Here is a 25,209-nt window from a genome sequence, read left to right on the forward strand (position 1 = left end):
ACTCGTTTTAATAATTTCTGTTGACATAACATTTGCTTTTCCACTTACAATTTTCTTAAAATATATTTGTGAAATATTTAATATGCCTCCCCCTAAATGCTACCTAAGCTCTAGCCAGCAAATTTTAAGAAAAAATTTATTTGTATACAGCGTGCATACAACCAGTTTTCACACAATGACCAAAATTACATAACCACTATCAATATCAAGAGATTTATAGTACCAACCTCCCTGAATGTGTCTTGCCCAGGCATACATTTTCATATACAGTATGATGAATAATTAATATGAAACTCTAAGAAGGACAATTTTAGTATATAGTGATAAAAAACGTATAATTCACAACTTGGACCTGGGAGTCGGGCAGGGGATTGATTAGAAATCTTTTATATAATGAGTTTTCTGGATATTCCATATCCAGATTGTGATAGTGGGTATACACGGATATATATTTCTCAAATTTATTTAATTATATAACAAAGTGGGCATATTTTAATATTCAAATTTTAGTTCAATATTTATTTTTTAAAGAACTTAGCAATGATTTGAGATCTCTTTATTTCTCAATTTTAAAAATCTACATAGTCCTCCACAGTCTTCTTTGACCATAATAGAATTTAATAAATCATATGATCAGAATTAAATTTATTAAATTATATTATCAAAATAAAAGTTATTATATTATTAGAATCATGCAGTTGGGGGACTCTGAATGTTTGAAAATTCTTCTGCTGTGTGAATATTCTCAATAACATTCAGAGGAAGCAGCCATTCTGCCCTTAATTAAATACCTTCAAGAAAAGGGAGTACATTATATCTTTAAGAAAACTAAAGTTTGAACAAGTCTAATGCTTAGATAGGGTCTTCTTTTTTTTTCAAAGATAATGTTTTCCTGTTTGAGATGTTTACTCATATGTCTCTTTTTTTTCTTTTCTTTTTTATTAACTTGAGTATTTCTTATTTACATTTTGAGTGTTATTCCCTTTCCTGGTTTCCGGGCCAACATCCCCCTAACCTCTCCCACTCCCCTTCTTTATGGGTGTTCCCCTCCCCATCCTCCCCCCATTGCCGCCCTCCCCCCAACAATCACGTTCATTGGGGGTTCAGCCTTAGCAGGACTCAGGGCTTCCCCTTACACTGGTGCTCTTACTAGGATATTCATTGCTACCTATGAGGTCAGAGTCCAGGGTCAGTCCATGTATAGTCTTTAGGTAGTGGCTTAGTCCCTGGAAGCTCTGGTTGCTTGGCATTGTTGTACATATGGGGTCTCGAGCCCCTTCAAGCTCTTCCAGTTCTTTCTCTTGATTCCTTCAACGGGGGTCCTATTCTCAGTTCAGTGGTTTGCTGCTGGCATTCGCCTCTGTATTTGCTGTATTCTGGCTGTGTCTCTCAGGAGAGATCTACATCCAGCTCCTAGATAGGGTCTTCTTGTGATTGAAAATTTCTTTCATAGGTTTCACCCACTTAACTTTTTCTCACTGGTAGCTACACAGATCCTGGAAATACTCTATTGTTTATGTCCAAAATCTTCATTTTGTCAAGTTAAAACTCCATACTGTCCTTTAACCAGTTGCTTGTCAATATCTTTCCTCAAAATTATTCCACCAATCCAGTATTATGTTTCAGATCTGCTCTAACCAAAGCAGAACAGAAGATGTCTTCAGTTTACTGTTTCATGCATTATAGAACCACCCCTCATCATCTATGGAAGATTGATTCCAGGGCTCTCGGTCTCCTTTCAGATACCAAAATGTGTAGATGCTCAAGTTCCTTGCTTGTACATAACCAGATATCTTCCTGTTCATTTCAAATCATCTCCAGACTAGTTAAAATAACTAATATATGAAATGCTATGTAAAGATTTACTTCACCATATTCTATAGGAAATAATGAAAAATAGTCTGCACAAGTCCAGTACAAATGCATTTTTTTCTGAGTGTTTTTGATCTGTACTCGGTTACATTCATAGATGGGGAATGCATGAATACAAAAAGCAGTCTGTTTCTACTGATTCAATTTAAAATAAGCAAAATATCTTAGTTTTTTTTAGCTCAAGTCAACAAAAAGCCCCAAATGCTGCACGTGTGCTTCTGTTAAAGCCCATTGCATCCCTTCTGTTCTATTACAGCTAGCTTTGGGGACGCAACACAAGATCTTTTTGTTTCCTGTTTGTCTCCATCTTCTTAGGACGGCTTCATTATCTCCCTATATTAAGATTCCTTTGGACATGACTGTCTTCGAACGTGTCAGGTCCCCTTCTGAACTTCGAGTTATGTATACAAGCAACGAGTGCATACAACCAGCTTTCCTCTCATCTATTCTTATTCTAATTCCATATCACATTCCACGTTATTTGACCATTTATAAATCTGTTTGTTACTTTATAATTATATTACATATACAAATCTTGTCCCTGAAATAATATTTTAAAGCATATCTATACGGAGGAGTAAGGTATACCTTTAACTTATTCTATAGTATCATTTACAGGTTAAGCATTCAACAATTACTCCTTGACTTCAAACCTCAAGTTGGCTGTTCATCAGTTGAACCAAAATTAATCTTCACCTCACATTTCATTAAGTCCTTTATTTTATATCCATACAGATGTATCTGGAGGAAAGGCAATACAATCATTACAAAAACCTTCAAAATCATTGAGCTACTAAAGTACAAACAGAAGCCACAGCGCCATCTAGTGAATACCACTAGATTATGTGCACTGACCATGAGCTGATTTTCAGTCCTGTAACAGAAGGGTATGATTTTGAGAGCTTTATATAGTCAATACAAACGATATATAACTATAACATGAAGGATGTTCACTAGTCTTATCTTTGTGGCTGTTTTAATTCTTTTAAAATTTTACTTATCTTTATTTCACATGCACTAGAGTTTTGCCTGCATGTATGTCTGTGTGAGGGAGTCGGATTCCCCCGGAAGTAGCCTTATAGACAGTTGTGAGCTGCCATGTGGGTGGCTACTTAGAATTAAACCCAGATACTCTGTAGAAGAGCAGTCAGTGCTCTTACCCACTGAGTCTAGAAGAGCAGTCAGTGCTCTTACCCACTGAGCCATCTCTCTCGCCCCTGACTGCTTTAATTTTTACAGCCATCTCATCATACAGCACTGTCCCGTCGTACTCAGAATCTCTTCATAGTACTTCCCACTACTTAATTAGTAAGACATCAAGAGACTACAGTCTCATCTGACCCACCCTCTGTTTTTGCCTAGCTCGCAGACTAAGAATAGTTTTATTAGTTTTAGATAGCTAAAAAAAAAAATCAAAAGCAAAAGATTTCGTGCCACAAGAAAATCACATGAAATTCACACATTAGTATCCCTAAATATAAAGGTTTTCTCAGAGCACACTATGAGTACTTGCTTACATATTATTTATGGCAGTATCTGGTATAAGATCAGAGCTGAGTGTTACATTAGGGAGGATGGGGGCCGTAACAGGTGGGGGTGGAAGGGTGGGACAGGGGATTAGGAGGGTGGGAAGAGCACCCTCTCAGAGGCAGAGGGGAAAAAGAACTCTTAGAGGGGGGCCAAGAACTGGAGCAACATCTGGAATATAAATAAATAATACAATTTAAAAATAGGCATACATTTTTTTTAAAAATAAGCATACATTTTCTAAAAAACGTTTACACAATGGTAAGATGGAGATGGCAAAGTCCTGATGGCTTTCCCTCCAACCTCTACCTTTCTATACATCCTACTGCATAGGAATGTATTCTTTGCATGTGCAAAGTATCCAACAGTGTCTGCTAGGCAGTTAGAAAGGATGAAATGAGAAATATGCTAAGTAACAAACACAGTTACCTTGGACATTTCAAAATAAGCTTCGACTTCCCTACCTATAGGGCATTAAATGACACAGTTGGACATGGACTCCATGCTATTAAGACACACTGGTTTCCTGATTGCCTATTTTCTTCCTTTTGCTAACAACATTTGAACTCTAATTACAGGTTCAGTTGTGCACTGAGTCCAGAATCAATCCTGTCATTATTCAGACATGTCAGGAGTGCTTCTTCAGGCTGGGATGTGCTCCAGTGGCAGGCCATTTCCTACTACATGTACAGCCCTGAGCTCAGACTCCGGTACTTCACAAAAATTTCAATGTCTTGTAAGCAGGATTCTACCTAGTCAACTTGTGTGTTGCTCTTAAGATGATCCGAAGGCCTTGAGCATCAGACTGGGAGGGCTGAGCTGCCCAGCCTCGTATTCTCATATACTACGCAGCTGCCAGAGTGCCAGCTTCCAGTATGAAGACAGCTATTGGTGAATGTATTCCTTCTGTTGGTTCTGTTTTTCTAGAGATCCTTGATAATACATAGACATTCAAGGAAAACCTACAAAATCACTACCCTTATTCATATACTTTCCCCTAAAGCTGTCAGTAAAACTTGAAAGGAAACAAAAACCTTCATATTTGATTGAGCCCACACTTGTCCTCATTTTCTGTTCTTCTAAAAACCAATACCCCACATTATGTGTACACTGTATGATGTTCAAAGGAAAAAATGTCTCACATGCTCTTTTCTTTATCTTTTTGCTTCTATATTTTTTCCTAATAAAGAGTCGTGCACTGAACATTTCTGGAGTGGTAATAAAGACAAGATAGTAGCCTAAAAGTAAAAGAGTAGGAACTTCATGCAGGTATCTGCTCTCAACGGATGTTTAACAAAAATGCAGACCTTAAAATGTTGGTCTATTTTAAAAGACTATATAGCAAATGGTTAGCAGAAAATAGCCTTTCAGAACACGGTAGAAGATAATGATGGTAGGGAAAAGTAAAGTAATGGAAATAAATTGTTTCCCAAATACTCTCTCCTTTGGGAAGTTCTGCTTCATGTTTGCAGGACACACATCAACAAGATGTCAATTAGACCTTGTTCCAGTCTTGAGGCACTCTATCTCAGTCACCATAAGTAGCTTTGAAGTCAGAGTGATGCATTCACCTAAGTGCCACTGCACAGAACATTTTCTGCCTCTGAAAATAGAATAGGTAAATTGAAGCACCTTATCAAGTTGTTTCAAAGATAAGTAGCAAGAAACCATGTTCCTCTTCAGCTTGACCAAATCCATATCCGCTTGATCACATTCATACAACTTCAGAGAATAACTGTACCAGCGTAGGGCATCAGCATAATTTTGGACCTAAAGTTAAAAAACAACAAAATCACAAACTTTTTCCAAACTTTACTTTAAATTTTCCCAACTACCCTCTAGTGGCCAACAATTTGTTACCGATTCTACATTTTAGACAACAAAAACAATACCTACTTACTTGAATTATAAGTCTTTAATTCTCTTTTTCTGTTTCCTAAACACTGCAAAGTTCAGAGGCTAGAGCAGTGCTCCAGTGGCAGAGTAGATACCCAGCATGCACAGGGTCCTGGGTTCGGTACCCAGGACCGCAAGTATAAGAGTTTATTTCACTCAAAGGATGAAGAGTCTAAAAAGTGGTATACAATCTCTAGAAAACTGAAAAGCCATTTTAGAAGCTATCTAAAGAGCAATGACAAAAATTTTTAAAGACAGCATCCAGCAATCACCATGCTAATGGAGATACCGTCATCTTTCTACATCACATATGTAAATTATAGTTATCCCAGCTTATATACAATTTTATATTTTATTCTTGCCATTGAATCTTATATACATATTAATCTACATTGTTATAGTTTTCAATGACTAAATTTAAAGGGAAAATTTAGTCAAATTAATGTATTATTTTCTTAGTTTCATAATTTGGTAAATTTCCAGAGTTTGCACCATTAAAATTAATGCAATTGTATTCTTGTAAAATAATTTTGTTACTGTCAATTTTTCAATTATAAGAAACTATTAGTAGCAATCTAATAGAAATTACCTGGTTTATTATTTAAGTCTAAATAAGATTATTTATAAATACTACATTAGGTAAATGAGTCTCTTGTACCCCATCGAGGCTTTCTGTCTTTTAAGTAATGACTGAAGTCATTACAACTTCAAAGAAATAAAATACCCTTTTAAAGTAGAAACAGCTCTTCTAGGCAGGTAAGACATTGGCTTTGACTATTTGAACATAAGATTATAGTCTTCAGAATTGAATGTGAAAGTTTGAAAGTTAGCACAACTGGGAAATGAGGGGGTAAATAGAATCAAAAGGAGAAAAAAATGACTCAGAAGAAACTTTTTCTCTCAGTACAGAAATAAAGAAGGACTAAAAAAGAAAAGAGTGATGGTTTGGTTTGAACTATAAACTGTGTATATGTCTCTATATGCTTCTACTTCTTTGTCTTGAATCTAATTCTTGTTTCTTATTTTTTCCTTTTACCTTCAAATCTTTTCTCTTCATCTTTAACTAACCTACAAAATCTACCACAACATATTTTACAACATTATACTTGAACCCTGGGTCCTCATACTTATCAGATAATATGGATTTTTTGGTTTGGCCGCTTCCATTCAAGTTAAATAGTTTCAAGATTAGTCCCTGTTGCTGCACATATCAATAATTCATTCCCTTTTATTGCTAAGTAATATTTCATTATATGCACATACCACAGATTGTTTATACACTCACTTACTGATAGACATTGGGGTCTGTTTTCAAATATTACAAATAGTGCCAGAGTGTTTTTATGTCAACTTAACAGAGGTTAATTTTGGAAGAGAGAACTTGGAGAAAATGCTTCCATTTGATTGGCCTGTGAGCAAACATGTAATGCATTTTCTTGACTGATGACTGGTATGGGTGGGACCATCCTACACATGGTGGTGCCAACCTTGGCTGGACAGTCATGGATGGTATAAGGTTTAACAAACTATGAGGGGTAAGCCATTAAGTAGCACTACTCCACGGCCTTGGCATCAATTCATACCTCCAGGTTCCTGTTTTCAATTCCTGCCTTGACTTCCCTGGAAAATGGGTTATAAGCTATAGGATGAAATAAACCAGTGTTTTCTAACAGCTAGAGAAATATTAACATAGTAATTGGTACCAGGCTATGACATACTACTGTGATAGATGTAGCCATGTTGTTTTGGGAAAGATTGTAGAAGGAGCTTGGAACTTTAGACTGAAAAAGCCATTGCATGTTCAAAGATCAGTGGGCTGATCTTTGCTGAATGCTGAAAGAAGAGAGGATGATGGAAAGCTTGGCTTGTGACGTTCCAGACGAAAGATGAGAATCCCTTAAAGATTTTACTAGGGCCATTTGATATTTTGAATTAAAAATCGGTGGATGCTGACCCGCTGGTGCTGAGAATTTTGGTGTAATTAAGAAGAGACCAACATCATTGAGGCAGAATCTTCTGTTAAGTGTTTTCTCAAGGTCAGGACACAGAAGCCAAAGGGGGCCAAGAATGCAGCTCATGCTGGCAGCTAAACTTAAGAGCCATCAAAATGGCACTGACTTAGAAGGCATGAAGGGATCATGGAAAGTAGCTACGACTTAGCAGGAGTTCCTGCAGAGGGGCCACTGGTGACGGTGAAGGCCCGGTTGCAGTAGAAGGCCCAGGACTGAAGGGATGGTAGAGAAATGTTCAGGTTTGGCACCATGTAGCAGGGACAGAGTCCTTGAAATGAGCCAGGAGAGGCTATTGGTGAGGGTGCAGTTCAGATGTGGCAGAGGACCCCAGTGGTTTCGAGATACCAAGACCATAGGACTACAATCCAGGACAGTAGCTGTGGAGTGGAGCTGGCCTGAACCTATGAGACATGTACTCTGTGAATGTGCTCTGTGGCAGAAAAATAAAACTGTCTAAGCTCATTGGAACCCAGAAGATCAAGAGGGACTATAAGATACTGGGCACTGAGTTATTTACACTGATGGAGTTTGGTTTTGCTTTCGCAGATTCTGATTATGCCTTTGTTCTTCCTTCTTGGAGGAAGAAAGTATTTTTTTTAATTTAACAAGAGTTCATGGTTATGGGATTTGGGGTATTTCAGAGAAACCTTAAGTATCTTAGAGTCTTTGGGATTTCACAGATTTCGAAACTTTAGAGAAACTGGGTATTTTAAAGAGACTTGAGAGTTTTTGAGACACTTTGCAGTTTCAGAGAGATTTGGGGTATTTTAGAGACTGGATATTTTAAGATACTTGGATACTTTTAATGAATCTAAACGTTTTGGGTGTTTTAATTTTTAATGATTGTGGAACATTTAGAAGTTGGGATGTTTTTATGTTGTGTGCTATTAAAATGGGATCTTGGGGGTAAACAAGAAAGGAAAGGCTGCAGTTTAATAGTGATGAGTTTATATGTCAGGTTGACAAAGGGCCAACTGTGCTAGCTCATTTTTATGTTGACTAGCCCAGGCTAGAGTTATTCTGGAAAAGAGAACTTCAATTGAGAATATGCTTCTACCAGATTGGCCTATGGGCAAGCCTATGGTGTATTTTCTTAAGTGATGTGGAAGAGCCCAGGTCCTGTGGGTAGGTAGTCCTGAGTGTTTTAAGAAGGCAGGCTAAACAAGCCCAAAAGAGCAAGCCAATAAGCTGCACCCCTCCATGGCTTCTGCATCAGTTCTTGCTTCCAGGTTTCTGCCCTTCTTGAGCTCCTGCCCTGACTTCTCTCAATGATGGACTGTTACCTGGAAGCGTAAAGTAAAATAAATCTTTTCCTCAAGTTGCTTTTGGTCATGGTATCTTAGCAATAGGAACCTAACTAAAACACAAATAAAGTTATTTTCTGTTTAAGTTTTTGTATGTGTAACTTCTGTGTATAAATTTTGTATGGATCTTTACTCTTGAGTATATATATGGGGTTAGAATGAATCACATGAAAGGGTAAATATTTTAGAAAATTGCCAAACTACTTCCTAAACTGTTTGTATTATTTCATACCCCTACCATAAAGGTTTCAGCTCCTTAATATTCCTACTAACATTTGGTATATTCATTTTTAAAATTTTTTTATAATTCTAAGTTGTATCTCCTTAGGGCTTTAATTTGTGCTTCCCTGACAACTCATAAATCATCTTTTTCATCAGTTATTGTATTGGAACATATTTTTGTGTAATTTATGTTCATATCTTTTATGTCCATTTCCAATGGTTTTGACAGAGTGCCCAATTGTTCCAGTAATATTAGTTTTAAAGACCTCTCTTTCATAGAATTACTTCTATACTTGGTAAAAACATAACAGTTGAACTTGTATAGAATTAATTTGGGATTCTTTATTTCTACGATTTGTCTTTAACATTATCACATCTATATTGAAATGCTGTGGCTATATGACAAGTCTTGAAATTGGTTGTGATGAGTTTTAGATTAATATTATTGGTTGTAATGAATTTTGAATTAATATTATTTCTCTAAAGAATTTTCTCATCCTTTTTACTTGTAGCCTACTTTAACCTTTAAGAATATAAACATGGGTATTGGGCTTTTTTAAAAATCTAATTTGACAATATCTACATTTTCACTGGATTAGTATGATTATTTAATTTGATATTATTTTTAATGTGCTTACATTTCAATCTATCATCTTGCTATTTGTTTTTCTCATTGAGAGAATGAATCACTGTTACATAGTGTAGACTGATGTAGAAATTGTGACCTTCCTGCCTCAGCTAGCTTCCCGACTGCTAGTATAACAGGCATCCATTACCCCTGCCCAGCCTCTTGACATTTGCTTTCTTTTTGTTCCATCTAACTTTAAAATAAAGACTTTAAATTTTTCATGTGTATGTGTGTTTTGCCTGAAAGTATATATGTGTACCACATGCATACCTGGTACTCGTGGTGCCAGAAATAGACATTAGATTGCCTGTGAGCCACTATGTGGGTACTTGGATCTGAACCCAGGTCCTCTGCAAGAAGAGCAAATGTTTTTGAACCACTGAGCCATCTTCTCCAGCCACTGTTCCATCGAATGTTTGTTCTCTATTTTCCTCTTTTCTTTTGGGCCACATGAATATTTTTAGGATTTGTTTGTTATTCTCTTTTATTGGCATATGAGTTAGGACTTGCTTTTACTGTGTTTGGTTATATTAATGTTTAAGTTGTCATTGTCTATTTTCAATTATATGGTACAAGAACTTTATACCATTAACTTCATATATATATATATATATATATATATATATATATATATATATGGCCTATGTATGTATATATAATGTACAGCTTGATACATAATATTATATATGTATATAATAAACCCCATAAAGCAATCTTATTTTGTTTAAGCAACCATCATTTCAACATTTAATTCTGTGGAGTGTTCATGTGTAGGTCAATGTTGTTCTTTGGGAGCCATCTAGGTTGTTCTGTGAGACAGGATTTCTCAGTAGGACAGGTAATCTCGATTAGGCTATGATGGCTGGCCAGGGAGCCCTAGGAAGCTACCTGTCTTATCTACCCAGCATTTACAAACCTGACTTTTTCTTTTGTTGGCATAAGTATTGGCGATCAAACTTAGGTCTTCATGCTTACATGGTAAGCACTTTACCAATTGAGCTACATCCCCACCCCTAAAGAAATCTTTATAAGAGGAGAATATCTTATATGTGTTCATGTAGTTACCATTTCTGGCATTCTTCCTTCTTTTGTTAGATCTATTATTTCTAACTGTGTCTCAATGTCCTTCTGCTTGAAGGACTTGTTCATAATGTGGCTTTCTGCTTGAGTTATCTTAGCTTTTGAATCTTTGAAGTCTTCATTTGGGATTCATTTGGTTACTTTTAATCATAATAAAATGAATAACAGGAAATTTATCATTATAACTTTTTAAGAGAGAGAAACATGATTTTGTTATATATCCTTTGGGTGAAATTTCTACTTTTCCTCCCCACAAATCCCTGTCTTGACTATGTTTAACTATTCTGGTTACTAGTTATATATATTCACCATATTATAGAGCCAGTTTTCAAAACTTACACATCTTTTAAAATGGGAAAGTCCAAGGACTGTAGGTAATAATGCAGTACTAGAGTCTATGCCTAGCATGCATAAGGACCAAGTTCCATAGCCAGAATAAAATAAAATAAAATAAAACTCTATACTCCTTCTCTACATTTCTACCCCATCCCAAACCCCTGGCAATTGCCATTGTAGGCCACATCTCTATGAATGTGACTATTCTACACAACTCATATAAGTGGAACTGAACACTATTTCCTTGACTAGCTTACTTCACTTAGCATAATACGCTCAAGATTCACTCACACTATAGTAGGTATCACAATCCCTTACCCTTTGCCAATTAAAACATGTATTTAAAGGGACAATTCTTAAAAGAATGTGTAATTTAAAAATAATTGTATGTCTTCATTGTATATTGTATTGTGTTTCAAAAAAGCATTTTCATACAAGTATACTCTTTGCATTGAAAATTCAGAATTCTCTTTTAGGGATAAATAATATTCTAGAGTATATGAGTATTTAATTGGATTGCCCATTTATCTCTTGATGATACCTGAGCTGTGGTCATTTTTCAATAGTGTGAATAGTACTTATATGGATATGTACATAGAAACATCTCAAGATTATGCTTTTAATTCTCTTGGATATATATAACCAGAAGGTTTCTTTGATACATATGTCACTGAGTTTTACTTTCTAGAAATTGATATAGTTTTCAGTTGTGCCCACACAATTTTATATCCACACCAATTGCTTTCATTAAAACAACATGTGCCAGGTATAGAATTCTGCGTTGACAGATTTTTCTTCTCTTATTATTCAAAGTTGCTCGACAAGCCTACTGGCACTTGCTTCAAATGATGTCTTTAATTTGTTCTTCTGTATGTAGGGTATTACTTCCCTTTGCTTGCTTTAAGGTAATCTCTTTAAAGATGATTTTGAGCAATGAGATTATTAAGTGTCTCAGCAAAGTTTTCTTCATATTTTTCATATTTTGGATTTATTAAGATTTTCTACTATGGATTTAAGGTTTTGATTAAGTTTTGATTGCTTTTAGCTATTATTACTTCAAATATGTACTCTTTAGTTGGGAATACCAATTACTCATATACTTTAGGTTAATGATACTCGATTTTCTGTGCTTAACTTTTGACTGCTTCTCTGATAGGACTTCAAGTTCTCCAATATTGTGTTCTCTAATGCTTATGCAATATTCTGCCTTTAAAGTACATGTTTAATTTCTATAAACTGTATTTGAACATTTTTCTCTCAAACATCTCCAAATAACTTCTTATATGTACAGAATATAACTATTAGAACTACTTAGCTAAGTATAGAGGTTCACGCCTGTACCTTTCCAGGTGAAAAATGGCTGAGTCAGGAAGATTGCCAATAATTTTAAGCCACTTTGGGTTATACAATCAGTTTCAGTCCAGCCTAGCTACACAGTAAGATATTGTCTCAAAATAAAGAAGGAAGGAAGAGAGGGAGGGGAAGAGAGGAAGGAAGGGAGGGAGGTTAATGCTAACTTGGTATCAGTTCTTGATTGCTTTCAATTGGTAGTTTACACTCCTCATTATAGGTTCTGGAATCCTGCTTCTTTGCATGCTCAATAAATTTTTTACTGGATTTCAAAACTGTGAACTTCACCCTATTGGGTGAACAGCACTGTGTTCAATAGATACTTTTAGATATGACTCTGAAGCAATGAAGCTACTTGGAATCAAATTGATCTTTTCACATATACTTACATGGTTTTTAGTTGGTTCTAGAAAAGGGTTCATTATGGAACTAATTATTCCCTTCTACCGAAGCAATTACCCTCTGTGAATTTTATCTAACTCTCCGTGAACCAGCCTGAATGGTAAGATAGGTTCTGTTCCCAGGCCCATATAAGTATCTAGCACTGTTCTCTGTAATCGTTTTGGACAGCTACTCCTCTGACTTGCAGTGGTTTACTCCATGTGTTATGTTGTGACTTGTACTAGATGAAACACTAGAACAGGAACGTCTGATTATGGGGTCTGATTATGCACTTTTCCTCTGACAGCCTGTTGTATGAACTCTAGCTGTCTTACACTCCCCAAAACTTTCCACTCCATCTCTTTCAATCTAGAATGCTTGTCAGACCATACTTCATCTACCATTCACCTGCGGTTGTCTGCAAACTCATGAAGTCAGCCAAACAGCTCACTTGCTTACCTTATTTTGTATCTTCCAGTGATCATTTGCCATTATCTGATATTCAATGCCATCAAACTGTTTTCATGTATTTGGGGGGGGGGTTGGTGGTGGTAGTGGTGGGGGGGGGTCATTTCCTTTTTTGAGCCAAGGTCTCACTGTGTTGTCCAGTCTGGCCTAAAACTCTCAATGTTAGTTTAAACTGGTTTCAAATTCCCAAATATCTATTTGGCTCCTCCTCCTGAATGATAAGATAATAGGTATCTGCTACTGTGCCTGGAGCTTTGTCTTGTGTTTCTGGGAGGAGTTTTGCTTAAGTGAGGACACAAATTGGCTCCCTGTTCCTACATTTTGGTTGAAAATAGAAGTACTGAACAACTTATATTTTTTAAAGAAACTATATCGCATTTTATGTGCACAGGTGCATAAATGTATACAAGCATTTAGCAATTATTAAATGGTGTAATGAAGAATGACTGTTACTTTGCTTTTAAAAATCAATTGTAGTTTGAAATATTTGCACAGGAAAGCAGAAATGTTTTATCATCTTTACAGCTACTTTTAAAAGCATCAATACTTTTTTAAAAAGGGAACACCCCCCACAACTTTCTTATCTCTCACATTAAATTACTTTCCTATCAATAATGTCATTTCCCTTTACTGAAGGTTCACAATGGGGAAGAGTCATGACTTACTGTTTTTCAATAAATGTTCACACAATACCTATTGACATTCTGCACTGTGAATATTTAATTCATAGATGGTATCTAAAAATAGAGACTATGAAGGTATTATTACTATGTTTTTGTTTGCTGTTTATTTACTTATGTAGTGCTAGGTATAGAATCTAGGGTCTCACACGTGCTACACAAGTGCTCTGGCACTGAGCTGCACTTCCAAGATCCTGGTCTCTATGATTATTATAGTGAACGGTGTTTTACTTGGTGCAAAGGAGAAAGAACACAATGACTAAAAGCAGCTTATTCCCAAACCTTAACACATCTGGTGGCTTTTCCCCACAGAATGTTGTGTAACCAATTTACTAAAGCTCTTGTCAGTCGACTTCTTGTTTGGTGATCTGAAGGAAAAAAAAACAATAAAACAAAAAACAAGTTTTAAAAAGAACCTAGATTCATTCATTAAACAAAGTGTTAACTGTATATACAGCAGGCTTAATCATATAGCTGTACTTAATCTTTAAGTAATGTCTATAAAACAATCTTATTCAGACAGGTTTTTACCTTCAATTTGGTTTACCATTAGAACTGGTTATATAATCTAATCAGAGTTTGCTAGAATCACTGAAATTCTCCCAACATCCTCTGATAGATTCCCAGCCTTGGTCTCTTTTTAACTTACTTTTCATGTTCCAAATTAGATCATCATCTGGTGCCCTAATAAGGTTATTGTGAATGAGCAGACAGCAATGTCAGAAATCATTAATAAGAACTGCTCATACTATTATGTACTAAAAAGATCAGATCAAGTTCACAAGAAAGGCCAATTATACCTTAAAGCTTTTAAAAAGTACTTTAAGACCACACTTACAGATAAACTTTATTCATTTAAATTGTAACTTGTGCCTGATTATTTCTGGTCTAGACATTTACAGAATTCAAATACATTAGCACATTAAGGTAAAATTTAAACTGCAATAGAATTCTATACCCCATTCTCATCTGCCCTTTTGGCACAAACCATCAATTTTTGCAAATGTCTCCATTAGAACACTAATCTGCTCTGACTCACCAGCGGAGTCAGCACATGTGGCTTAAAATTATTTATGTAAGAGTAACCAATTGCTTAATGTCTTCTTAAAAGTTTATAATGTCCTGACTATATGAATAAAACTCTGTCTAACCTTGTCTGATATCAATAGGAGAGGTGGCCCTTGGTCAGTGTAGGGGAATACTGGAGGGGTCAGGTGGGAGAGGGTGAGTGGGTGGGGGGAGCACCCTCATAGAGGCAAAGGGGAGGGAGGAGAAGGAGGTTGTTGTATGGTATGCTTGTGGAGAAGTAACTGAGAAGTGGGATATCATTTGATATATAAATGAATTTAATGATTAATAAAAAAGAAATGAATTATTCTGTAAAATCAACTTTTTAGTTAGCTGACAATTTTCTGTCCTTTAAAAAGGAAGTCGAGGACTAGGGAAATAGCTCAGTCAGTAAAGTGCTCACTAGGTAAACATGAGGGCCAGAGTATAATTTCCAGAATTCATGTAAAATGTCGGGCATGGTGGCACATGATTGTTATGGCACTGCTGGAGTCCTGTCTCAAAAGACAGGTAGCGAGTACCTAAGGGAAGATAACTGAGCTTGCACTCTGGACCTATGTATGTGCGTGCGCCTTTGCACACACGTGCACTACACATGTGTGTATATGCACATAAACATAACACGTAAATAAGTTCTCTTACATAAAATGTAACCTTTGTTGGCCATTGAAGGTCAACATCAGCAAACAGTTGCACTTTATTGTACTATCACTTTATTGCAACAGGGAAAACGCTTGTAGCTTCCATTAGTTGAGAAGCTGAGGCAGCAGATTCACATAAGGATAGATTGAGAAGCACAGAAAGATGCTGTTTCTGAAATGTATTACTTGTATAAGGTTGAAGAGATAGCTCAGTTGGTAAAGTGGTCAGCTAGTTGTGCCTTGCAAGCAGGAGGACCCGAGTTTGAACTCCATTCACATAAACAGCCAAGTGTAGTGGCATGCACTTGTAATGCGCATGCACTGGGGAACTAGAGAAGGAGAATCCTTAGAGTTTAGGAGTGTAATTGAATTAGCAAACCCAGGGCTTAGTGAGCCACTCTAGCAGAATTAGTAAGTCCCAAGTCTCAGTGAGATCTTATATCAAACCATAAGTAGCTTTTGAGGAATGACACCCGAGGTCATGCTCTAGCCTCCAACACTCACACACACACACACACACACACACACACACACACACACACACACACACACACCACAGAGAGAGAGAGACAGAGACAGAGAGAGACAGAGACAGACAAAGAGAGACAGACAGACAGACAGAGAGATTTTCTCTTCTATCTATCTACCTATACATTATTTCCTAATTCTTTTATTTCTGTATCTACATAGTATTTCCGAAGAATAACCTCAAAAAAAAAAATTTGCAGGTTTTCCTGCCATGTAGTCAGGTTAGCTATATATTTTCTTGTAGAACTTTTCTATTTGTATTATGATATCATTAAAAAGCCAAGGGCCAGGAAACCAGATAACCAAGATTATCAAAAAGGGATTCAAAAAGAAATTGAATTCTTAATAAAAACCTGGAGAATGAAAATCTGGGTGTCGTTAGAAAAATATAGTTTCAAGTTTGAAATAGAATTCAAAAAGCTCTTAATATCGCATGATTTACTTCTGGAAACTACTAATGTCTGTTTTTATGAAAATGTGATGCACACAATACAAATTTAAGCAATGCAGTACAATATCATAGAAGCAACACATTGCCTTAAATGCCACCATTCAGAACAAATCTCCCTCCTAACATTTAGTGACTATCACTTCAGATGAGGTCAGGAAGAGAATTTTCCAAGACAGTGCTTATATTATCTGCACACTGTAAGTTACGGAGGCTGTGCAGAGTGGAGGAGTAGGGCAATGCCGAGCAGAGGTGGCTCTACATCTCTGCTTTAACTACAGAAAATCAAATCTGTTTTGTCTGGGTAGAGTTTATGTAAGACTGCATCACAAAATAATGCTCCCACTGAAAAGCTCTAAAAGCAAGGCTTTGGTTCCTGATATTCACTTTACAGCTGCAAAAGCCAGCGTCCATACTGACTTGCCCGAAGGCACCCAGATAACCTGAAGTCAAATCAGAAACATGACCTTGGGCTTATAAATCTCACAATTCTCTGCTACAGGTAGGCTTTAAGCCCAGAGGTTTGTCTTTATTTTAAAGGTGTTTTGTCATTTTCGCTTAGTTGTTCATTATAGCATACTAAAGTTGTGACCTCTAGATGGTCACACTGTTGTAGAAAACCTTTAAAAGTGGGGGATGGGGAAAAACTGTTGACCTGAGAATTTTGACATTTCTCTGACATGTATCTTAAAATAATAAGGAATTAACAACTTTCAGAAATGCAGAACCTTACTCACCTATAAGTATTTCTTTAATCTTCTCTTCAGCAATCACATCTTGGTCCACTTGTAAAAGCATGTCAATGTAGAACAACAGAATTCTCTTTCTATGTTCTGGCAACTTAAAATGATCAGCGATGATCTTCAGAAAGCAAAACCCAACAGAATCTCTGCCCAAGAAGACATAATTTTAAGCAGTGTAAATAAAACTTGTTTTTGATCAATAGGATTAAAATAATTTCAATGTGAGCCAAAACAAACTTAGTTAATGCCATTAAATGCCTATCTGCCAGTAATTGTTTCATTATAGTAACAATTCAGTTTTTATTTGTGGGGTGGGGGGAGGGGGAGGGAGGGAGGGAGGGAGGGGGAGAGAGAGAGAGAGAGAGAGAGAGAGAGAGAGAGAGAGAGAGAGAGAGAGAGAGAGAGAGAAGTGCACCCATGTCAGGGAATGCATGTGAGGTCAGAGAATTGGGAATGGGTTCTCTCCTTCAGGTCGTCAACTAGGCACAATTAGCTGTTGAAACATACTGCCAGCTCAACATTTTCTTATTATTTTGCTTGTTCATTTGTCTTTCAAAGACAAGGTCTCACTCTGTAGCTCAAGCTTGCCCTGAACTTACTATGTAGCCAAGGCTAGCTTTAAACTCACAGAAATCCTCCTATCTCTCTCTCAAGTTCTGGGAATACATGAGCCACTATGCCTGTATTTCAATATTATTAAATGTCAATACATGATGAGGACAGGAAAAAGTCTACCTAAGAGCAGTGAAAGAGAGAGATAGTCAGTTCATTGAGCATAGTGCAGTGGAGTTAACTTCATTTGTGAGTTCATGCAGTGTAGGCAGAGTTCAGCAGAGTGAGTTCAGCAGAGGCAGTTGAAGCCAGAAAATATGGAGCCAGAAAGATTAGAACAAATACCAGAGTGAGTCTGAGACCAAGGAGAGCAATTCAGTGGGAAGCTAGAGAAGCCATTGACTCAGCTAGCATGGACAGGTTTCTGAGCCAGAACAGCTGAGTTGAACCAACTAGCCAGAGTACAGAAAGAACTAGAAACTGGGAACTTATTCAGCAATAAGCCTCTAAAACAACAATTACATCAGGCAAATAAAAGCTACTTCTACAAACCTCTTTTCAAATGTATGGCCAGGGTAATCCAAGTGATTCCCAAAACAATATAGATTATTGATGTAACCCTTGCTTGCCTCCCAGAGTTGAAGTTAAGCTAAAGACAGTAAGTACAGTTTGGACACAGGACTTAGTATGATTCCAGCTGGATCTAACCTAAAAGCTTTCTCTGTGGCTTAGTTTAAAGGTAACAGAAAATACTATGCAAGCTCCCAAGAAATAAGGGAAATATAGTAGTCTTACCCAGTCCAAACACACATGAACCACAACACTGACCAACATGGCAAACTATCTGTACTGGTACAGTAAGTTACAGTTTGTGCAACTAAAAGCTATCTAATTGTACTTAGGGTCTACTCAATAGAAAGAAAACCATGCCTGGTACTAAAAACAAAGCCAATTTCTCAGAGCTAGTAAGGCTGTGGACCTTAGAAACAAGTCTACACCACCATTTTGTTAGATCAATATTATTCTTTTTTATTGAATATTTTCTTCATATACATTTCAAATGTTATCCCCTTTCCCCTCCCAATGCTTCTATGATGGTGCTCCATCACCCATCCTTCCACTTCCTCCCACCTACCCACTACCTCCCACATCCCCATCCTGACATTCCCCTACATTGGGACACTGAGCCATCACAGGACCAAGGGCTTTTCCTCCCATTGATGCCCAACAAGGCCATCCTCTGCTACATATGTGGCTGGAGCCATGGGTCACTCCATGTGTACTCTTTGGATGGTGGTTTAGTCCCTGGGAGCTCTGGGGTGTCTGGTTGGTTGATATTGTTGCTCTTCCTATGGGGTTGCAAATCTCCATAGTTACCACAGTCCTTTCTCTAGTCTATATTCTAAATGTAACTCTACCCACAGATAAGTATAGATACCACCATCCGTCAAAGAATCTTCACTTTATAACAGATGGAGACGATCACAGCAAATCTGATCACGTGGGGTCAGTGCATACATCTATATCACAGTTACAGTATCTATATCTTGGATAAATTTGCAGAAAAGTAAATAAAAATTTAATAGCCGGAATACTAGGAAGTCTACTGATAAAGTCTTTCCTAGACATGACTACATAACTAAGACTGAAACAATGGCAGTATCAATAGACATACTTGCATGGGGATGAATTTACAGAGTCCCACCACTAAACTATTGGTAATAACTTATGACTGCTGGGAGAGGGAAAATTAGCCATTTCCAGGAATGAGCCATGTCTTAATTAAGGTTTCTGTTGCGTGAAGAGACACCATGACCATGGCAATTCTTATAAAGGACAACATTTAATTGGGGCTGGCTTATAGGTTCAGAGGTTCAGTCCATCATCATCATGGTGGGAAGCATGGCAGTGTTCATTCACACATGGTGCTGGAGAAGGAGTTCAGAGTTCTACATCTTGATCCACAGGCACTGGAAGTTGACAGTGTTCCATATTAGGTCTAGCTTGAGCACAGAAGATCTCAAGGCCTGCCTCCACAGTGACACACTTCCTCCAACAAAGTGATACCTCCTAATAGTGACATTCCCTATGAACCTATTGGGGGCCATTTTCTTTCAAACCACCATAAGCCCCTGAATTGGTTATCAGCCCTTAAATCCATTTTCATCCAAGCAACAAAAACAGACTCAGCTGTTTTTATATATGTGTGCATTGAAACGTATGCATATAACAAGAATAAAGAATAATCAAAGCTAAAGAGGCTGTGGAGGGTATGGGGGTTTGAAGGAAAAGTCCATGGGAGTAGATGAAAAGAGTAAAGGCAAGGATTAAAGTGATATAACTCTATTTTAATTAACTATGCCTTTAAATTGTCTATATTCCGATGAACTAAAAATCTAAAAGAAATTCTTGATGAATTTCTTGACATATATGGCCTACCAAAGATAAATCAAGATAAAATAAGTAATTTAAATAGACTCATAACCCCTACTGAAATAGAGGCAGTAATTAAAAATTTCCCAACCAAAATAAGTCCAGGGCCAATATATTGAGTTCAGAATTCCACCAGACTTTCAAAGAAGAACAAATGTCAACATTTTTCATATTATTCTGCAAAATAGAAATTGAAGGAACATTTCGAAATTATTTTTATGAAGAGAGTATCAACTTGGTACCAAAATCACACAAAGACCTCCCCCAAAAAGAAAATTACATAGATGCAAAATTTTTCAAGAACATACTTGCAAATCAAATTTTAAAAGATTGCAAATCAAAAAGATTATCTATCATGACTAGGTTGCTTCACCCAAGGGATGTAGAAATGGTTCAACAAACATAAATGAATAAACATAATTTATCACACAGACTAAAAGAAAGAAAAGTACATGATTATCTTCTTAGATGCAAAAAAGATCTTTGACAAAATCCATTATCTCCTCATGATAAAATTTCTAGAGACACTAGGGATATGAAGGAAATTTCTCAGTATAATATAGTCAATCTATAACAACCCAAAGTATACTTATTTACAAACAGCCAACATTATTCAAAATGGAGAAAAAGTCAAAGTATTTCCATTAAATTGGGAACAAGACAAGGATGTTTACTCTTGCCATACCCATTCAATATAGTGCTTGAAGCTAGAGCAATAAAACAACTAACTGAAGTAGGCAGAGAGGAAATACTTGGGTAGGAGAGGGGAGGGGGGGAAAGGGGAACATGATCAGATATTGGGGGAGGGAGACAGGAGAGAAGCCCTGAGGGCCAGCAGAATGAATAGAAATATGCAACCTCGGGGAGTAGGAGGTGGGGTGGGACCCTCTGGAATGTACCAGAGACCTGGAAGGTAAGAAAAGCTCAGGGGAGGGGCCTTAGATGAAATGCCCTACAGTGGGGAGAGGGAACTTCCACCTCTAACAGAAAGACAGGGCATCAAGTGGAGGGATGGGGTTGCCATCCTACAGTCAAAAACTCTGACTCAGAATTGTTCCTGTCTGAAAGAACTGCAGGGACAAGACTGAAGAGACAGAAGGAAAAGCGGTCCAGTGACAGGCCCAAATTGGGATCCATCCCAAGAGGAGGCTCCAAGGCCTGACACTATTACTGAGGCTATGGAATGCTTACAGACAGGAGCCTAGCTTGCTTGTCCTCTGAGAGGCCCAACAAGCATCTGAAAGAGTCAGATGCAGATATTTACACCCAACCAATGGACAGAAACTGCTGACCCCTGTGGTTGAATTAGGGAAAAGCTGGAGGAAGCTGAGGAGGAGGGAAACCCTGTAGGAGGACCAGCAGTCTCAACTGGACCCCTGAGATCTCTCAGGCACTGAGCTACCAACCAGGCAGCATACACCAGCTGAGATGAGGCCCCTGACACATATACAACAGAGGACTGCTGGGTCTGGCCTTGGTGGAAGAAGATGTGCCCTAACCCTTGAGAGCCTTGAGGCCCTAGGGAGTGGGGAGGCCTGGCAGGGACGGGGGGGGGGGGGGGAGGCGAAGACATACTCTTGGTGACAAGGGGGAGGAATAATGGGATGAGGAGTTGTTGGAGGGTGGACTGGGAGGAGGGCAATGGCTGGACTGTAAAAAATAAAAGTAATAAAAATAAAATGGAAAATAAACCAGGAAAAGAAAAAGTCAAAGTATACTTATTTATAAACAGTATGATTCAATACCTAAAATACCTTAAAGATTCCACCAGAAACTTCTATAGCTGGTAAATACTTTGAGAAATATAGGAGGATACAAAATTAACAGTCAAAAATTAGTAGCTTTCCTATGCACAAAAGAAAAATAGAATGAGAAAGAAATCAGAGAAACAGTGCATTTTACAATAGAAAGCAAAATACCTTGGAATAGTCCTAACAAGGAAATGAAAAGACACATATAAAAAACTAAAACACTGAAAAATGAAGTTGAAAATGATACTAGAATATGTAAATACTACCATGCTCATGAATCAGTAGCATTGATATTACAAAAATCACTATCTTACCACAAGCTACAGATTCAGCACACTACTAATCAAAATTACAACACAATTATTCCCAGAAATTGATAAAAGTAATCTTCAACTTCATATGGAAACACAAAAAATTATAGCCAAAACAATCCTGAACAATAAAAAAGGTGTTGCAGGTATTACTATCCCAAACTTGAAATTATACTGCAAAGCTATAGAAATAAAAACAGCATGGCAGGGTTGGGGATTTAGCTCAGTGGTAGAGTACTTGCCTAGCAAGCACAAGGCCCTGAGTTCGGTCCCCAGCTCCGAAAAAAAGAACCAAAAAAAAAAAAAAAACAGCATGGCACTAGCATAAAAACAAACACATTGACCAGTGGAATAGAATTATAGACCAACACATAATTTCACGTACCTACAGACACTAATTTTTGAAAGGAAGTAAAAAAAAATACACGTTTTTAAAAAAACATTTTCAACAAACATTGTTGGTCAAACTCAAACCCCAAATGGATCAATGGTCTCAACATGAGACCAGATACCCTGAATATGGTAGAAAAGAAAGTATAGAATAGACTTGAACTCATGAGCACATAGAAAGACTTCTTCAACTCAGGTATTAAAATCAACAGTTATAGGACCTCATGAGGGTAAAAATCTTACAGCAAAGGACATCATTATTGGAGCAAAGCAGCAGCCTTCAGACTGGAGGGGAAAATCTTAACATCTACTTAAGGGTTAGTTTGTAACAAATAACCTAATTTAAACTAGGGTATAAAACTTAACAAGGAGTTCTCTGAAGATGAAATCCCAAGTGGCTAAGAAATATATTTTAATATGTTCAACATCTTTTGCAATTAGAAAACTACAAAACTTTTTTGATATTTCATCTTATCACAAATATTTGCTTATAATGAGTGTGGGTTTCTGGGGCTTTTCCAGGGAACCTCCCCCTATATAGAGAGGAGAGTCAGAGTTTTATCTGACAGTGCGGCCCTTTAAAGGGAATAAGGAATTTGCAAAGAAAGGGAGTGAGCCAGGCATGATGGTCAAGGGAATCTTGTAGTTCACTGACTAGCAATCAGGCTGCTTCTATGGCTCTATGTAGCAACCAGGGCATTTCTGCTCTTCTAACTGACAGCCAGGTGCTTCTTTATTTATACAAGCTTCACTGACTAGAGGCAGACTAATGACTATTCAAGTGGTATAGAATATATGTTCGACTTCTCATTACATGTTCAGGGTTATGAGTCCAGTTACAATAAGAAAATACAAACAGAACAGTTTATTCTTATTATTATTAGCCCTATAACTCCAATTTAAAAAATCTAAAGAATGTCACCTCTAGAGCAAACACATTTATTATATGACAGCCTATTTTCAGGCTGGCAATGTTTGCTGTTTAAAAGCAATCCAGACAAACAGAAAATATCTGAACTAGTCTTTTTATAAATAGCAAATATTAATACTTAACTCCTTTTATTATATGTTTCATCATCTACACTATAAAGTAGGAAAAATCTATTTTAGTCTATCTATCTTACTGAGTTTTATTCCTTCAGGAGTATATCCTGTATGACCCCCTATTTTTAAACTACATTTTTAGAGTCCTCTAAGCCTATAATAAAAAGAGACCTTGAATCTGTAACCTATTCTTCTGGCCTGAGTTTGTCAGAGTTTGTCAATTGTCTCTGCTTGCCCTGCAAGTTTGTTCAGGAGCAGATGCCCCAAGAAGATTCCTAGAGAATTGGCCGCATCTAGCTGTGTTCTTATCTGTGCTTAATGATCTCCAGGGCATAAGGAAGACTTCCAAATAAAATGGCCAGATAAAGTGAATTTTAGAATTTTTCTAAAAAGACTCAGACATAATTTTTCTCAGGAGAAAACGTAAAATTAATCATAATGTAGAAAGTTCCTAAGAATGCAACACGCAGAGACCCAAACCCAAAAGTTATAGACAGAAGGACAGCGATTGCAGCAATTTGTCTTGGTTTTGTGAGAACTGTGTCAAGTAGCATTGCCATTTCCAGTGGGAATAACTGTGCCAGTGGGTAGAATTACTAGGTGCTATGGCTTGTACCCTAAAAGGTTTGTTTGTTGATGGCTCAGTCCCCCAAGTAGCAGTGTTGAGAAACTGTGCTGACTATAGTTATGTCAATTTGACAGAAGCTAGAGTCATTCTGAAAGACAGAACCTTAGTTGAAAAAGTGCCTGCATCAGACTAGCCAATAGGCAAGCTTGTGGTACATTTTCTTGTTTAATACTTGAACTGGAAAAGCCTAACTTAAGACCGTGGGTGGTGCCTACACCTAGGCTATAAGAAAGCAACCCCAGAAAGCCATGGGAAACAAACCAGTAAACAGCACTCTCCATGGCTTCTGCCTCCAGGTTCCTGCCTTTCTTCCCTGGATGATGAACTATGAGCTTTAAGATGACCATGGTGTTTTATCACAACAATGCAAATCCCAAGGAAGGCACAGGATGGAACCTGTAAAAGCAGCATCTATTGGGAGGTACTTAGGTCATTTAGGGGTATGTTGTCCTTTCAAGGAAATGCTGTTTTCCTGAAAAGAGTTTTGGGGACAGTAATTAGGAAAGCCTAATGTGATCCTTCAATCCCTTTCTGAGAGATGATCACTAGCAACCACACATGCTCACATCACTGCCATCCACCATGACATGATATAGTCAAGAGGACCCTCACCAAAACTGAGGTCATGCCAACGGCATAATCTGATCCTACAAAACTAGACAAACTGTGAGGTAAAGGCACACTTTTTCTTAATAAGGAGTCTGTAACAAATACTTTATTATAAAGACAAAGAGCTAACTTTACTCTAGGTAACGTAATGTTATATGATTAACTTATTGAGGAACTACCTGTTTTCCAAGGCAGATGCTCCATTTCACATTTCAAACAGCAGCATTAACAGAGTTAATACCTATATACATGTTGGTCACTACATGCTAATTATTATTATTATTATTATTATTATTATTATTATTAT

The 25,209-nt window shown here is 37.2% G+C and overlaps 1 protein-coding gene across 2 annotated transcripts in view; it reads right to left on the reverse strand.

Moving 5' to 3' along the window:
• The window catches only part of Tex11 (testis expressed 11), a 262,965-nt gene that overhangs the window by 120,370 nt on the left and 117,386 nt on the right, over positions 1–25,209 (reverse strand). For both annotated transcript variants that reach the window (NM_001433345.1, XM_087600565.1), the window contains 3 exons: positions 17,179–17,330; positions 14,039–14,124; positions 5,032–5,169 (listed from right to left, as the gene is read on the reverse strand). In NM_001433345.1, coding sequence (NP_001420274.1) covers positions 5,032–5,169; positions 14,039–14,124; positions 17,179–17,330 — 376 coding nt within the window. The remainder of the gene's footprint in view (positions 1–5,031; positions 5,170–14,038; positions 14,125–17,178; positions 17,331–25,209) is intronic.

Source organism: Rattus norvegicus, chromosome X, assembly GCF_021556685.1.
Source record: "Rattus norvegicus strain SHRSP/BbbUtx chromosome X, alternate assembly SHRSP_T2T, whole genome shotgun sequence".
Classification (NCBI taxonomy): Eukaryota; Metazoa; Chordata; class Mammalia; order Rodentia; family Muridae; genus Rattus; species Rattus norvegicus.